This window comes from Procambarus clarkii, chromosome 90 (genome assembly GCF_040958095.1).
Source record: "Procambarus clarkii isolate CNS0578487 chromosome 90, FALCON_Pclarkii_2.0, whole genome shotgun sequence".
Classification (NCBI taxonomy): domain Eukaryota; kingdom Metazoa; phylum Arthropoda; class Malacostraca; order Decapoda; family Cambaridae; genus Procambarus; species Procambarus clarkii.
Genome location: NC_091239.1, coordinates 19,939,414 through 19,956,602, shown reverse-complemented (window position 1 = coordinate 19,956,602; position 17,189 = coordinate 19,939,414). Strand labels below are relative to the sequence as shown.

Below are 17,189 nucleotides of genomic sequence, written 5' to 3'. Positions count from 1 at the left end.
TTACATTGTTTTAATTGCATTTTTGCTGCAATTGCTTGAATTGCATCTTGAGTCCTAAGTGAGTACCCGTATTGTTCAGTTAGTTCATTATATCAGCCTGAAGCGGCACAGATAGGAATCTGTACCGTACTGAGAGCAGCAAAGGAAAGAACTTCTTGCTAAACTTGCTGTCTGGGATAGCTGCCTTTCAACCCGTTCTCGCAAATTTAATAAGTCAATATTGACTTATTAAATATGTGCATAGGTGACATACTTAACATAATAGATACCCTTAAAAAGATTCATAGAAAACACCGACCTTACCTAACCTACTTAGTATGTTAAGATAAGCATCTTATTGCTTCGTAATTACAATTATTACCTAACCTATAATAGGTATAGGTTAAGTAATAATTGTAATTACGAAGCAATAAGTTGCTTATCTTAAGATACTAACAAGGTTAGGTAAGGTCGGTGTTTTCTATGAATCTTTTTAAGGGTATCTATTATGTTTAGTATATCACCTATGCACATAGTTAATAAGTCAATATTGACTTTACGAATTTGCGAGAACGGGTTGGTGCCTTTAAGTGTCATGGAAGGTCATTACCATAGCCTCAAGATTGTTGAGCGTGTATTAGATTTAGCTCTTGATGAATAAATTGATATTATTGCCAAAAGAAAATTGTCTTTATGTCAATGCCTCCTAGTATTATTGTCCCACACATGCTGCAACATTTTGAACTGTTCTTGTGATCTTTAGTGAAGGCCTGCTTCTGGACTCGAACCCGATTCATAGCCGCACACATAAAATTAAATTTAATGTGAGAACTCATGAGCTACCCTTATCATTGCCCTAAGCATTTGAGAAGCTCGACGACCTAGTTAATAGGAGTCCCAATTATTTTGTAACCCTGGCGGTTGCTTCCGCCGTTTATTTCAGTCTTAAAGTATTAAGGCGATGAGTCACAATAACGTGGCTAAATTATGTTGACCAGACCACACACTAGAAGAAGGGACGACGACGTTTCGGTCCGTCTTGGACCATTCCCAAGTCGTTTTTGAATGGTCCAGGATGGACTGAAATATCGTCGTCCCTTCGCCTTCTAGTGTGTGGTCTGGTCAGCTTAAAGTATTAATCCCCCTCTTGCACTTAATGTGGTGGCTTGTACAGTCCTTTCTGACTGAGGACATTTGTATTAGTGTCTGTCATGTTCATAGAAAACGGTACCATCCGTTTGTAGGACGCCCGCCAAGCTTAGTAGCTACTAGTCATGTAATCGTTTATAAGTATTAAAGTCAGTAACCAAGCAATGGCTTTATATCAACCCTACAACCAAGACTTCCTCAGCAACACACAAACACCACATTGGCGACGAGGATGAACTGTGAACGCAGGTATTTGTTCAGCTCAAAACAAGAGAGAAGCATGCTGTCTCGCCCGGGAGGAAGAGATGTCTGTGAGCGCCCTACCGATGCTATGTGCTAACCAATGCTGTGTGCTAACCGATGCTGTGTGCTAACTAATGCTATGTGCTACCCAGCTATGTGCTGACAAGCTGTGTACTGAGGAATCTGCGGTCCATGTGTGCCGATGCTGTGTACGAAACGACGGTTTGATGCTGTGCACAAAACCCGATGTTTTGTGTACGAAACGACGCTTCTTGCTACAAAATTCATCATGCTGTGAACTCTGCTGTGTTGACAGTGCTGAAAACTCATCAAACAACAACATTGAAGACAACTGCTGTACCAACTGCTGTGCCAACTGCTGACAACTGCTGTGCCAACTGCTGTGCAGCTGTAGGTAGGAACAACACCACATGTACACAAGGGCTAGGTAAGAAGTCAGTTGCTGCTGTATTGTGCACTGTTGTGAACTTTTGCATTAAAATGCTTGTGTGCTTTGCAAAATTAAAGTAATTACAGTGAATTCTTAACTAACATATACAGTGCAGAATTAAAGTAATTACAGTGAATTCTTAACTAACATATACAGTACAGAATTAAAGTAATTACAGTGAATTCTTAACTAACATATACAGTGCAGTAAGTGTTTAGTATTCTGAGGAACATTTTAAGTGATTAGTTTACTTTTATACAGTAAAAAATGGCAAATATACCTCAGTTTCCTGCGTTTGATCCTGACTGTGACCAGACAAACCTGTCACAGAGGTGGACCAAATGGCTCAAAAAGTTTGAAAATTTGTTGATAGTTTCAGACATCAAAAGTGCTGAAAGAAAGCGTGCCTTTCTACTTCATTATGCAGGTGATCGAGTTTGTGACATTTTAGATACACTGAAAGACACTGGTGGTGCCAAAGATTATGACACTGCCAAAGCCAAATTAACTGAGCACTTCAAGCCAAGGCAAAATACTGCAATGGAAATTATGCATTTCAGAAGAGCCAGACAACTCTCTAATGAAACCGTTGATCAATACCACACACGTCTGCAGGGTTTAGCAGCCCATTGTGAGTTTGCTGATGTTGACAAAGAAATCAAACAGCAAATAATTGAAACATGCACATCTACACGTCTTCGTCGAAGAGCTCTAGAACTTGTTGATGATGAAAGTTCTCTTACCAAGATACTGGATATGGCTCGTCGAATGGAAGATGCTGCACGTGATGCTCGTGTCATGGAGTGCAGTGCCAACAACAGCTCTGCCACTGTTACTAACAGTGATGAGGTACGTAAGGTTCAGGGAGGTCACCGTGATCAAAGAAAATATCATGGCAAACCTAACAGCAAATTTAGCCGAGAACCACATCACAACTGGAGTCATGGAACAAGACTCAAGCAGTCACAACGACTCACATCAGAGGGTGTCAACAATAAATGTTACAATTGTGGAGAAGACTACCCACACCAAGGTAATGTTTGTCCTGCACAAGGTAAGAAGTGCTATGAGTGTGGAAAACTAGGTCATTTTGGTGCTGTGTCGTTCTGCACTAAAGAAACCACAGTCAGTGAATAAAAGCACTGTACGAGGATCAGGTTATAGGGATCGAGGTGGCAAACACAATATTGCACCTCATATCCAAAATGTTAATAATGTACAAGACAACATTTCATTACAACCAGTCTCAGATGACAGTGAATGTGATTATACTTATGGAGTACAAGCAATCACAGAATGGAATGATCTTCCAAACAACCCAGAGACTATAGTATACATTGCTGGTATTTGTCTCAAAGTTCTCATTGACTCTGGATCAAACATTGACACCATTGCTGAATGTCACTATGAGAAATTTAAAAAACAGTTCCCAAAGCTTGAAAACTACAATGGTAAAGCCACTGCCTATGCTTCAAAGGTAGCCTTGCCAGTGATTACTTTCACAGCAGAGATTAAGTCAAAGAATGCAATGCTCATTACTACATTCCATGTTGTTAGGAATGCAAAGGAGTCTTTGCTCAGTTACAAGATTTCAACCAAATTGGGGCTACTTCAGCTTTCTAATGCTGTAGCAGTGGAATCTGCAAACAATGTTGATGCTATTGTTGATGAATTTTCTGATCGATTTGAATCCATAGGTTGTTATACTGATAGCAAAGTACATCTGCATATCAACCCAGATGTAATTCCAGTTGCCCAACCACATCGCCGACAACCATTCCATACTCGCAAGAAAGTCGATGCCGAACTGGATAGGCTGATCGAACTAGATATCATTGAACCAGTAACAGGCCCAACACCATGGGTAAGCCCAATTGTCACTCCACCAAAGCCGAAGAATCCAGATGATATACGCATTTGTGTGGACATGCGTGTTCCCAACAAGGCAATAATGCGTGAACGCCATCCTACACCCACTGTAGATGATATGATATACTGCCTGAATGGTGCAACTGTATTCAGCAAGTTAGATTTAAACAAGGGCTATTGGGTAACCTTGAGGTTATCTTGAGGAGCTTCCGGGGCTTAGCGTCCCCGCGGCCCGGTCGTCGACCAGGCCTCCTGGTTGCTGGACTGATCAACCAGGCTGTTGGACGCGGCTGCTCGTAGCCTGACGTATATCAGCTTGAACTTGATGATGAGAGTCGCTTCATCACAACGTTTACGACACATCGAGGTCTGTATAGGTACAAGCGCCTGAGTTTTGGTATTAACAGTGCTGCCGAGGTATTCCAGCACATCATCAGCCAGGTATTGCAAGATATACCTAATGCTGACAACATGTCTGATGACATCATTGTTTATGGCCGTACCCAAGCTGAACACGACAAAGCTCTTCGTGCAACATTGCAACGCTTACGAGAAAAGAATCTGACGCTAAGCAGAGCAAAGTGTGAGTTCAATCAACATAAAATTAAATTCTTTGGACATGTGCTTAGTGAAAAAGGTCTATCTCCAGGATCCTAAGAAAGTTGCAGATATCAAGAATGCTGCACCTCCTTCAACATCCACTGAGGTACATAGTTTTCTGGGAATGGCAAACTACTGTTCTCGCTTCATTCCAGGTTTTGCTACCATTACGAAGCCTCTACGTGAGCTCCTGAAGAAAAATGCATCATGGTACTGGAGCGATATCGAGCAAAATGCATTTGATGCTGTGAAAGATGCACTAGTAGAGAATGCGACTGCTGCGTATTTTGATCCATCAATGGACACTGAGTTAACGGTGGATGCTAGTCTTGTTGGTTTAGGTGCTGTTTTAGCCCAACACAAACCTGGTCAACCAGATTCCAGAGTAGTAATTGCCTACGCCAGCCGTTCTCTCACAGATGTTGAGCAACGATACAGTCAGACAGAGAAGGAAGCTCTTGCTCTTGTATGGGGCTGTGAACACTTTAATGTGTATCTGCTTGGTGCACCCTTCACCACGATAGTCACTGACCACAAACCGTTGGAGACCATCTTCAATAATCCAAAGTCCAAACCACCAACTCGCATTGAGAGATGGGCTCTTCGTCTGCAACCATACAACTTTACGGTGAAATACAAGCCGGGTGCAGGCAATCCCGCTGATTACATCAGTCGACATCCTGCCAACAGTTTCACCATCACCAAGCATCAGCAAGTTGCCGAGGAATATGTACACTCTGTAACCTGTGATGCAGTCCCTAAGGCTCTCACTCTTGATGAAATCCGTACTGCAACCCTAGAGGACCTAACTCTGCAAGCAACAGTGGATGCACTGACTAAGAAAAAGTTTTCACGCATCCCACCCTCAGGAGTTGACCAAGATGCATTCAAAGCACTTGAACGCATCCAGACAGAATTAAGTGTTACGCAACAACGCGACACTGTGCTGCGAGGTACTCGTATTGTCATTCCAGCTGTTCTCCAGCAACGTGCTCTGAAGCTTGCACATCAAGGACACCAAGGTCTTGTTAGGACCAAACAGCTGCTACGAGAAAAGGTGTGGTTTCCTGGCATTGATCGTCAAGCAAAGGATATGCATGATGCCTATGTCCCTTGCCAAGCTGCAGTGGATACTTCAAGACCAACACCTCTACAACCTTCACCACTACCTGCAGCACCATGGACGGAAGTATCGATGGACTTCTGCAGACCGCTACCAACTGGAGAGTACTTGATGGTAGTCATTGATGATCACTCACGTTATCCAGAAGTAGAAATCATCACTTCCACATCTGCAAAGGCTGTTATCCCGAAACTCGACAAGATCTTTTCAAACTTTGGCATTCCTGAAGTTGTCAAGACGGACAATGGACCGCCATTCAATGGACAAGACTTCGTCAACTTTGCTGAGCATATTGGATTCAAACATCGCCGTGTGATGCCACTACATCCACAAGCAAATGGAGAAGAAGTTAAGAGATTCATGCAACCTCTCATGAAAGCGGTACGCTGTGCTCATGCCGAAGGACGATCCTGGAAACAAGTTATGTATGCTTTTCTCAGGAACTACCGTGCAACACCGCATGGAACACTGGGCAAGCCGCCTGGTGAACTCTTATTTGGACGTCCTACGAGGATCGCACTACCCGTCATGCCAGCTGAAGTAACGGATAAACGTCTCGCTCAGAAGGATACACTAGCCAAGGGCAAAATGAAAATTGCTCAAGATCAACGTGCAAAGGAACAATTCATAAAGGTTGGAGACACAGTTCTAGTTAAAAAGAAAAAAGAGGGAAAGCTAGATATGCCGTATGATACAAAACCATATAAAGTGATTAGTGTAAAAGGAACTATGGTAACAGCGAGTAATAGAGATCATAGTATAACATGTAATATGGCTTATTTCAAAGTGATTCCAACTAGTGTAGAAAATGATGAAGTGCTAAGTCATACAAACGATACAGAAAAAATGAGTTATAACCCGACAAACAATTCATCAAGGGATATTATTGTATTTAAGGACTCTCGTCCTAAACGTCATGTTAAACGCCCTATGCGATTTAATGATTAATTGTGTTCCTATGTAATGAAAAGTATTTACTTATTATGCTAAACTAAATTTAATATTGTTTGAATAATGCAGATCTCTCATTCAATATTTTGTAACTTTGTATTACAGTTTCTTTCATTTTTGTTTAACATTGCATATGTATTTTTAACACTGAAATCCTTTGTGGTAAAGATTAAGTTGTTTAAATTCTTTGTGTGCTTAATTAATGTTAAATGTATGCAGTATCTCTTGGTATGTTAATAACTTACTTTGTGTCAATAACTTTGCTTTGTGCTACAAGCATGGTAGACATCCTGTATTCATTCTTTTTAAAGAAAAGGAGAGATGTCATGTTCACAGAAAATGGTACCATCCGTTTTCTATGTGCGGCGGCTCAGACGCCAGGGAAGGTAAACAAAGAGCGTACAGGACGCCCGCCAAGCTTGGTAGCTACTAGTCATGTAATCGTTTATAAGTATTAAAGTCAGTAACCAAGCAATGGCTTTATATCAACCCTACAACCAAGACTTTCTCAGCAACACACGAACATCAGTGTCCAATGCATATATAAACAAATCTCACACTTACCATTATCTGCAGAGGTCTGCAGAGGTCTGTGTTGATGCCAGGAGGAAGGGTTGTGGTGGTGGTGCGTGTGCTCCCCACAGACCCCGCCCGCAGCGACCACCACCAGCAGCACCCACAGGTTGAGCACGGACCATGGAGACCACCACAACCACATCTTCAGCTTTGTTTCTCTTTTTATCCTCTGATGTTTTGATTCATAAGAGTTTTTATTTCTGCAAAAAGTGTATGTTTAGTTTAGGACTACAGCACTGAGTGTAAGCTTTGTTCAGGGTACAGCACTAAATATAAGCCGTGTTCAGGGTACAGCACTAAATATAAGCTGTGTTCAGGGTACAGCACTGGGTGTAAGCTTAGTTCAGGAGTACAGCACTGCGTGTAAGCTTTGTTCAGGGAACAACACTGAGTGTAAGCTTAGTTCAGGGTACAGAACTGGGTATTAGATTATGTCAGGAGTACAGCACTCGGTATAAGCTTAGTTCAGGGTACAGAACTGGGTATTAGATTAAGTCAGGAGTACAGCACTCGGTATAAGCTTAGTTCAGGGGTGGAGCACTTGTTGTAAACTTATGGAACACAACTTTCGTTTAAACAATAACAAAATTTTATCACAGTCATAAAATCCAAAAACAGTTTGGAAAAAGTATATTACAGAATGTGAATAAAAACACGAGGTTAAAATCGCTGCAAGACATGAAGACCAGGAGTGTGATCTGGGCGGTAAGACCAGACATGAAGACCAAGAGTGCGCCCTGGAGGCAGGAAGACCAGATATGAAGACGAGGAGTGCGACCTGGGGCGGGAAGACCAGACATGAAGACCAAGAGTGCGCCCTGGAGGCAGGAAGACCAGATATGAAGACGAGGAGTGCGACCTGGGGCGGGAAGACCAGACATGAAGACCAAGAGTGCGCCCTGGAGGCAGGAAGACCAGATATGAAGACGAGGAGTGCGACCTGGGGCGGGAAGACCAGACATGAAGACCAAGAGTGCGCCCTGGAGGCAGGAAGACCAGATATGAAGACGAGGAGTGCGACCTGGGGCGGGAAGACCAGACATGAAGAGCAACAGAGCGCCCAGGGGCGGCAAGGTCAGACATGAAGACCAAGAGTGAGACCTGGAGCGGACCAGACCAGATATGAAAACCAGGAGTGCGACCTGGGGGCGGGAAGATCTGACATGAAGACCAGGAGTGCGTCCTGGGAGCGGGAAGACTAGACATGAAGACCAAGATTGAGACACAGAGCGGGATGACCAGAAATAAAGACCAAGAGTGCGCCCTGGGGCGGGAAAACCAGTCATGAAGACCTAGAGTTTAACCTGAGGTGTTGAAAATTTTCAACCCCCATTCTAACCAAAGTTCTAGAACATGCTAGGAACAATTGCATCAGCCGCCACATGTATGCGGTGACTATTCCTTTGCCTAGCACTTGATAAAAAAAACTGTCATCAATCTGCTTTGATTTGCGTTTGATTATCTTAGATAGTTTATATATAATAATAATAATAATAATAATGAGGTGACAAAATGAGGTGATAGCCGAGGCTATTTGAACCACCCCACCGCCGGCACTCGGATAGTTATCTTGGGCATAGCATTTTACCAAATCACCTCATTCTTAGGGGCACACGTGAGGAACACAAATGCGAACAAGCCAGAATGGTCCCCTGGACAATATGCAACTGAAAACTCACCCCGCCGGCGGTGGGGTGGTTCAAATAGCCTCGGCTATCACCTCATTTTGTCCGGTCGTGATGGTCAAGTGGATTAAGGCGTCTTGTACATACCAGTTGCGTTGCTTCTGGGAGTATGGGTTCGAGTCACTTCTGGGGTGTGAGTTTTCAGTTGCATATTGTCCAGGGGACCATTCTGGCTTGTTCGCATTTGTGTTCCTCACGTGTGCCCCTAAGAATGAGGTGATTTGGTAAAATGCTATGCCCAAGATAACTATCCGAGTGCCGGCGGTGGGGTGGTTCAAATAGCCTCGGCTATCACCTCATTTTGTCCGGTCGTGATGGTCAAGTGGATTAAGGCGTCTTGTACATACCAGTTGCGTTGCTTCTGGGAGTATGGGTTCGAGTCACTTCTGGGGTGTGAGTTTTCAGTTGCATATTGTCCAGGGGACCATTCTGGCTTGTTCGCATTTGTGTTCCTCACGTGTGCCCCTAAGAATGAGGTGATTTGGTAAAATGCTATGCCCAAGATAACTATCCGAGTGCCGGCGGTGGGGTGGTTCAAATAGCCTCGGCTATCACCTCATTTTGTCCGGTCGTGATGGTCAAGTGGATTAAGGCGTCTTGTACATACCAGTTGCGTTGCTTCTGGGAGTATGGGTTCGAGTCACTTCTGGGGTGTGAGTTTTCAGTTGCATATTGTCCAGGGGACCATTCTGGCTTGTTCGCATATATATATATATATATATATATATATATATATATATATATATATATATATATATATATATATATATATATATATATATATATATATATGATCGTAGTGTTACGGTGTCCAGTGTTAATGTGTTATTTACTGTGGTGATTGCAATGTGTGGACCTATGTTCTAAGTGGTAATTAGAGCACTGGGGTCATTTGCAACAGTAAGTGTTGTGCAGTATTCTCTAATACTTGGAAATTAGAGTACTTGCCGTGTGTGTTATTGCAAAGGGGGTTGTTATTGATGGTGATTGTTGCAAGTGTTGGTCAATCACCGGCGTGTGATTGCAGTTCAGTAAAGTCATTGTGGGGCAGTGTTCTAGAGGGTTCATGTCCTGTATGTTATTTTACTAGGTTTCTGCAGTATTGTCATTGCAACAGGATTGTAACGTAAATCACTGTGATTTGTTAGTGTGATTTGTCATTGTCATGGTGAACTCGGCTGTAGACGAGTACTTGGGTTTTATATTCTCCTGTTTGTCTGGTAGGACATCGAAGTCCAGTATTCAGTGAGGTGATTGTGAGGCAATTAATATAACGTAACCAAGGGAACGCCCATTGCTTTAAGAGAATTTGTTCTTTGACAATTTAAGTAATATAGAATACGTTTGGGTTAATTTACTTTCCTGCGAGCAGCTACGGTAGTCTCGAGGAGCCTAGCCATCAGCCAGATAAGAATTAGAGTATTGTCTGTCGTAATTAACGGTCAGTGGGCCGGGTAATTGACGTGTTTCAGGAAGTCAAAGTAATTAACCTCGATCCGTGTTTGTTCGACTCATACGAAGGCTACATTGTTCCATTAAGGTAACGTCGTTATTTATCTGTCCGGAAGTACCGGCACTTGACTGACTCGTGGGAAGAATAACGTCATTTTAGAATAACGTAAACGTGGTGCCTAATTACGGTTATTAGTCACCTGAATTGGTCTGAGTATGGAAGGCTCAGACGGAATTCCTACCTTAATGTAAATTGCTGAGCCAGTGTGAAAGGTTGCGTATTTAATTGTTTAATTGTTGATCTTGAGGATAGTAATTAATTACTCTAAACGTAATCACGAGCGATTACCGTTCTCTTAGCACTTTGGACATTGTAAATCAGAGTTTACCATCGTTGAGTGATAGTAACCGATAACGTAAATTAACTTAACTAGTAGAGAGATTAATCAGCTGTCTGGAAGTATAGGGATTAATGGGATTTTCTCACTGAATGCTCGACGGGTAGAGTGTTGTGTAATTTCCGCGTTACTAGTGACAGTTGTAAGAGTTGTTAAATTAACGTAAATGTTACCTTGTTATTAACGTAAATGTTACTTTGTTATTAACGTAAATCAAATTGTTATTGATTGTTGATCGTCCGTGTGACGGAGTGTTAACGGAAACATTAATTAGAGGAAGGGTTGCTGGAGTTGCCAGTGAACCCATTAGTCATTGTTGTCATTGACAGGCTACTGATTTGATTGCATGACAACCGCTACTGCAGGTGTAGACTGCACAGAGGCGTAGAACAGTTAGAAGGTTACTGGAGACGTGTTTCAGAACCTACTGTGTCATTTGTTGTATTTGTGATTATATATCTGTTAGTTCTTGTTTCTTGTTGATTTCTGTGTGTTCACGCTTATGTTTGAGTTAGTTCATTATGCAGTTCGAGGGGCTGGTGTCTAGCTGTCATTGATAGTGTCACAGGAAGGATTTCGAGTAACGTCATTGACATTTCTTTTGTTTTTGCTGTAGTAGTAAATACTTTATTGAATAAACTAAGTTATTATGTTGAACACTGTCTTTTCGTTACACCCCACACATTATAATTGTTATGTAAGTGTACTGTCTCACTCGACTATTAAAATTGAGACTGATTCAGAGTTTGGACTAAACATACGGCACCACACAACAATAAATTATTGTTGTGAGAGCCCGTGACCTACTCGTAAGATTCGCTTCGGCGATTTGTGAAGGTCGACGACCAAGTGGAGGGGATTTCAACTTTTTGGTGTCTCGGCGTTTGCTCGCGCCTAGTCAATTGTTCATAAATGGTCCCAGAGTGAGGAATGAGCTGTTTACTACACCGGTGTGTTAGCTAAGCAAGTCCTTCCTCAGGCGACCTAATTGAATGTCATGACAGGAATAAAAGTTAAAAGAATTAAGAAAATTTTAGACATTTTCCGAGCTCAATTCTTCAACTATTTCATTTATTCCACTATTTCAAACTCTCACAGTAGGGATAACCTGTCCAAGGAAGGGATCAGAAAGGAAAAGACTTGCTTGCCGAAGAGGAAACTAGAATTAGATGAGGAACTTCTTAATGGGAATACTTTGTGAAACAGAACACAGAGAAATGACTGATCAAGATATGATGAAATACGTCACCTAGAAATGCCAGGAAACTACGAAACGTTTATCATGAACTCAAGAGAAGAAAACTGAAAAACAACAGAAGAATCCATGGTTCAATCAGGCATGTAAGGAAGCAAAGCAATTAAGTGTAAAAACGTAGAGAAACTACAGGAATAACACAGCACCAGAGAGCAGGGAGAGACACCAGAGGGCCAGGAATGAGTTAGGAGAAAAACAGAGCGACAGTGTGAAAATGACATCGCGAGTAAAGCCAAAACTGCTCCACAGCCACATCAGGAGGAAAACGGCAGTGAAGGAACAAGTGATGATACTGAGAAAAGGGGAGAACAGTTAAACAGAGAATGACATGGAGGTGTGAGAAGAAATCAATAAGAGATTCCAGGAGGTCTTCACAATACAGGAAGGAGAAGCCACTGTACTGATAAAAGAGGCGGCAAACCAAGCAGCCTTGGAGAAATTTGACCTCACCAGTGATAAGGTCAAAAGGAACCTGATGGAACTGAAAGTGACAAAGGCTGTTGGGACAGAATCTCACCGTGGATACTAAATTTAAGAAGGTGCAGAAGCACAAAGTGTGCCTCACCATCTGCACCTTCCTCACCATCACCACCTTCCTCACCACACACTGGTAGACACTCACCATCAACACCTTCCTCACAACACACTGGTAGACACTCACCATCAACACCTTCCTCACCACACACTGGTAGACACTCACCATCAACACCTTCCTCACCACACACTGGTAGATACTCACCATCTACACCTTCCTCACCACACTCTGGTAGACACCATCAACACCTTCCTCACCACACACTGGTAGACACTCACCATCAACACCTTCCTCACCATCACCACCTTCCTCACCACACACTGGTAGACACTCACCATCAACACCTTCCTCACAATCACCACCTTCCTCACCACACACTGGTAGACACTCACCACCAACACCTTCCTCACCACACTCTGGTAGACACTCACCATCTACACCTTCCTCACCATCACCACCTTCCTCACCACACACTGGTAGACACTCACCATCAACACCTTCCTCACCACACACTGGTAGATACTCACCATCTACACCTTCCTCACCACACTCTGGTAGACACCATCAACACCTTCCTCACCACACACTGGTAGACACTCACCATCAACACCTTCCTCACCATCAACACCTTCCTCACCATCAACACCTTCCTCACCACACACTGGTAGACACTCACCATCAACACCTTCCTCATCATCAACACCTTCCTCACCACACACTGGTAGACACTCACCATCTACACCTTCCTCACCACACACTGGTAGACACTCACCATCAACACCTTCCTCACCACACACTGGTAGACACTCACCATCAACACCTTCCTCACCACACACTGGTAGACACACACCATCAACATCTTCCTCACTACACACTGGTAGACACTCACCATCTACACCTTCCTCACCATCACCACCTTCCTCACCACACACTGGTAGACACTCACAATCAACACCTTCCTCACCACACTCTGGTAGACACTCACCATCTACACCTTCCTCACCATCACCACCTTCCTCACCACACACTGGTAGACACTCACCATCAACACCTTCCTCACCACACTCTGGTAAACACTCACCATCTACACCTTCCTCACCACACACTGGTAGACACTCACCATCAACACCTTCCTCACCACACACTGGTAGACACTCGCCATCAACACCTTCCTCACCACACACTGGTAGACACTCACCATCAACACCTTCCTCACCACACACTGGTAGACACTCACCATCACCACCTTCCTCACCACACACTAGTAGACACTCACCATCAACACATTCCTCACCACAAACTGGTTGACACTCACCATCAACACTTTCCTCACCACACTCTGGTAGATACCAACACCTTCCTCACCACACACTGGTAGACACCAACACCTTCCTCACCACACTCTGGTAGACACTCACCATCTACACCTTCAACACCACACTCTGGTAGACACTCACCACCAACACCTTCCTCACCACACACTGGAAGACACTCACCATCAACACCTTCCTCACCACACACTGGTAGACACTCACCATCACCACCTTCCTCACCACACACTGGTAGACACTCACCATCAACACCTTCCTCACCACACTCTGGTAGACACCAACACCTTCCTCACCACACACTGGTAGACACTCACCATCAACACCTTCCTCACCACACACTGGTAGACACTCATCATCAACACCTTCCTCACCATCACCACCTTCCTCACCACACTCTGATAGACACTCACCATCACCACCTTCCTCACCACACACTGGTAGACACTCACCATCACCACCTTCCTCACCATCACCACCTTCCTCACCACACTCTGGTAGACACTCACCATCACCACCTTCCTCACCATCAACACCTTCCTCACCACACACTGGTAGACACTCACTATGAACACCTTCCTCACCACACTCTGGTAGACACTCACCATCAACACCTTCCTCACTACACTCTGGTAGACACTCACCATCAACACCTTCCTCACCACACACTGGTAGACACTCACCATCTACACCTTCCTCACCACACTCTGGTAGACACTCACCATCAACACCTTCCTCACCACACTCTGGTAGACACTCACCATCAACACCTTCCTCACCACACTCTGGTAGACACTCACCATCAACACCTTCCTCACCACACACTGGTAGACACTTACCATCAACACCTTCCTCACCACACACTGGTAGACACTCACCATCTACACCTTCCTCACCACACTCTGGTAGACACTCACCATCAACACCTTCCTCACCACACTCTGGTAGACACTCACCATCTACACCTTCCTCACCACACTCTGGTAGACACTCACCATCAACACCTTCCTCACCACACACTGGTAGGCACTCACCATCAACACCTTCCTCACTACACTCTGGTAGACACTCACCATCAACACCTTCCTCACCACACACTGGTAGGCACTCACCATCAACACCTTCCTCACTACACTCTGGTAGACACTCACCATCAACACCTTCCTCACCACACACTGGTAGACACTCACCATCTACACCTTCCTCACCACACTCTGGTAGACACTCACCATCAACACCTTCCTCACCACACTCTGGTAGACACTCACCATCAACACCTTCCTCACCACACTCTGGTAGACACTCACCATCAACACCTTCCTCACCACACACTGGTAGACACTTACCATCAACACCTTCCTCACCACACTCTGGTAGACACTCACCATCAACACCTTCCTCACCACACACTGGTAGACACTCACCATCTACACCTTCCTCACCACACTCTGGTAGACACTCACCATCAACACCTTCCTCACCACACTCTGGTAGACACTCACCATCTACACCTTCCTCACCACACTCTGGTAGACACTCACCATCAACACCTTCCTCACCATCACCACCTTCCTCACCACACACTGGTAGACACTCACCATCAACACCTTCCTCACCACACACTGGTAGACACTCACCATCAACACCTTCCTCACCACACACTGGTAGACACTCACCATCTACACCTTCCTCACCACACTCTGGTAGACACTCACCATCAACACCTTCCTCACCACACTCTGGTAGACACTCACCATCACCACCTTCCTCACCACACTCTGGTAGACACTCACCATCACCACTTTCCTCACCACACACAGGTAGACACTCACCATCACCACCTTCCTCACCACACACTGGTAGACACTCACCATCAACACCTTCCTCACCACACACTGGTAGACACTCATCATCAACACCTTCCTCACCATCACCACCTTCCTCACCACACTCTGATAGACACTCACCATCACCACCTTCCTCACCACACACTGGTAGACACTCACCATCACCACCTTCCTCACCATCACCACCTTCCTCACCACACTCTGGTAGACACTCACCATCACCACCTTCCTCACCATCAACACCTTCCTCACCACACACTGGTAGACACTCACTATGAACACCTTCCTCACCACACTCTGGTAGACACTCACCATCAACACCTTCCTCACTACACTCTGGTAGACACTCACCATCAACACCTTCCTCACCACACACTGGTAGACACTCACCATCTACACCTTCCTCACCACACTCTGGTAGACACTCACCATCAACACCTTCCTCACCACACTCTGGTAGACACTCACCATCAACACCTTCCTCACCACACTCTGGTAGACACTCACCATCAACACCTTCCTCACCACACACTGGTAGACACTTACCATCAACACCTTCCTCACCACACACTGGTAGACACTCACCATCTACACCTTCCTCACCACACTCTGGTAGACACTCACCATCAACACCTTCCTCACCACACTCTGGTAGACACTCACCATCTACACCTTCCTCACCACACTCTGGTAGACACTCACCATCAACACCTTCCTCACCATCACCACCTTCCTCACCACACACTGGTAGACACTCACCATCAACACCTTCCTCACCACACACTGGTAGACACTCACCATCAACACCTTCCTCACCACACACTGGTAGACACTCACCATCAACACCTTCCTCACCACACACTGGTAGACACTCACCATCTACACCTTCCTCACCACACTCTGGTAGACACTCACCATCAACACCTTCCTCACCACACTCTGGTAGACACTCACCATCACCACCTTCCTCACCACACTCTGGTAGACACTCACCATCACCACTTTCCTCACCACACACTGGTAGACACTCACCATCACCACCTTCCTCACCACACACTGGTAGACACTCACCATCAACACCTTCCTCACCACACACTGGTAGACACTCATCATCAACACCTTCCTCACCATCACCACCTTCCTCACCATCACCACCTTCCTCACCACACTCTGATAGACACTCACCATCACCACCTTCCTCACCACACACTGGTAGACACTCACCATCACCACCTTCCTCACCATCACCACCTTCCTCACCACACTCTGGTAGACACTCACCATCACCACCTTCCTCACCATCAACACCTTCCTCACCACACACTGGTAGACACTCACTATGAACACCTTCCTCACCACACTCTGGTAGACACTCACCATCAACACCTTCCTCACTACACACTGGTAGACACTCACCATCTACACCTTCCTCACCACACTCTGGTAGACACTCACCATCAACACCTTCCTCACCACACACTTGTAGACACTCACCATCAACACCTTCCTCACCACACTCTGGTAAACACTCACAATCAACACCTTCCTCACCACACTCTGGTAGAGACTCACCATTAACACCTTCCTCACCACACTCTGGAAAACACTCACCATCAATACCTTCCTCACCATACTCTGGTAGACACTCACCATCAACACTTTCCTCACCACACTCTGGTAGACACTCACCATCAACACCTTCCTCACCACACTCTGGTAGACACTCACCATCAACACCTTCCTCACCA

The 17,189-nt window shown here is 44.8% G+C and overlaps 1 protein-coding gene across 2 annotated transcripts in view; it reads right to left on the bottom strand.

The window, feature by feature from the left end:
• The window catches only part of LOC123746468 (chitinase-3-like protein 1), a 242,896-nt gene that overhangs the window by 180,711 nt on the left and 44,996 nt on the right, over window positions 1-17,189 (bottom strand). For both annotated transcript variants that reach the window (XM_069318429.1, XM_069318428.1), the window contains exon 2: window positions 6,930-7,141. In XM_069318429.1, coding sequence (XP_069174530.1) covers window positions 6,930-7,083 — 154 coding nt within the window. In that variant the 5' untranslated portion in view covers window positions 7,084-7,141. The remainder of the gene's footprint in view (window positions 1-6,929; window positions 7,142-17,189) is intronic.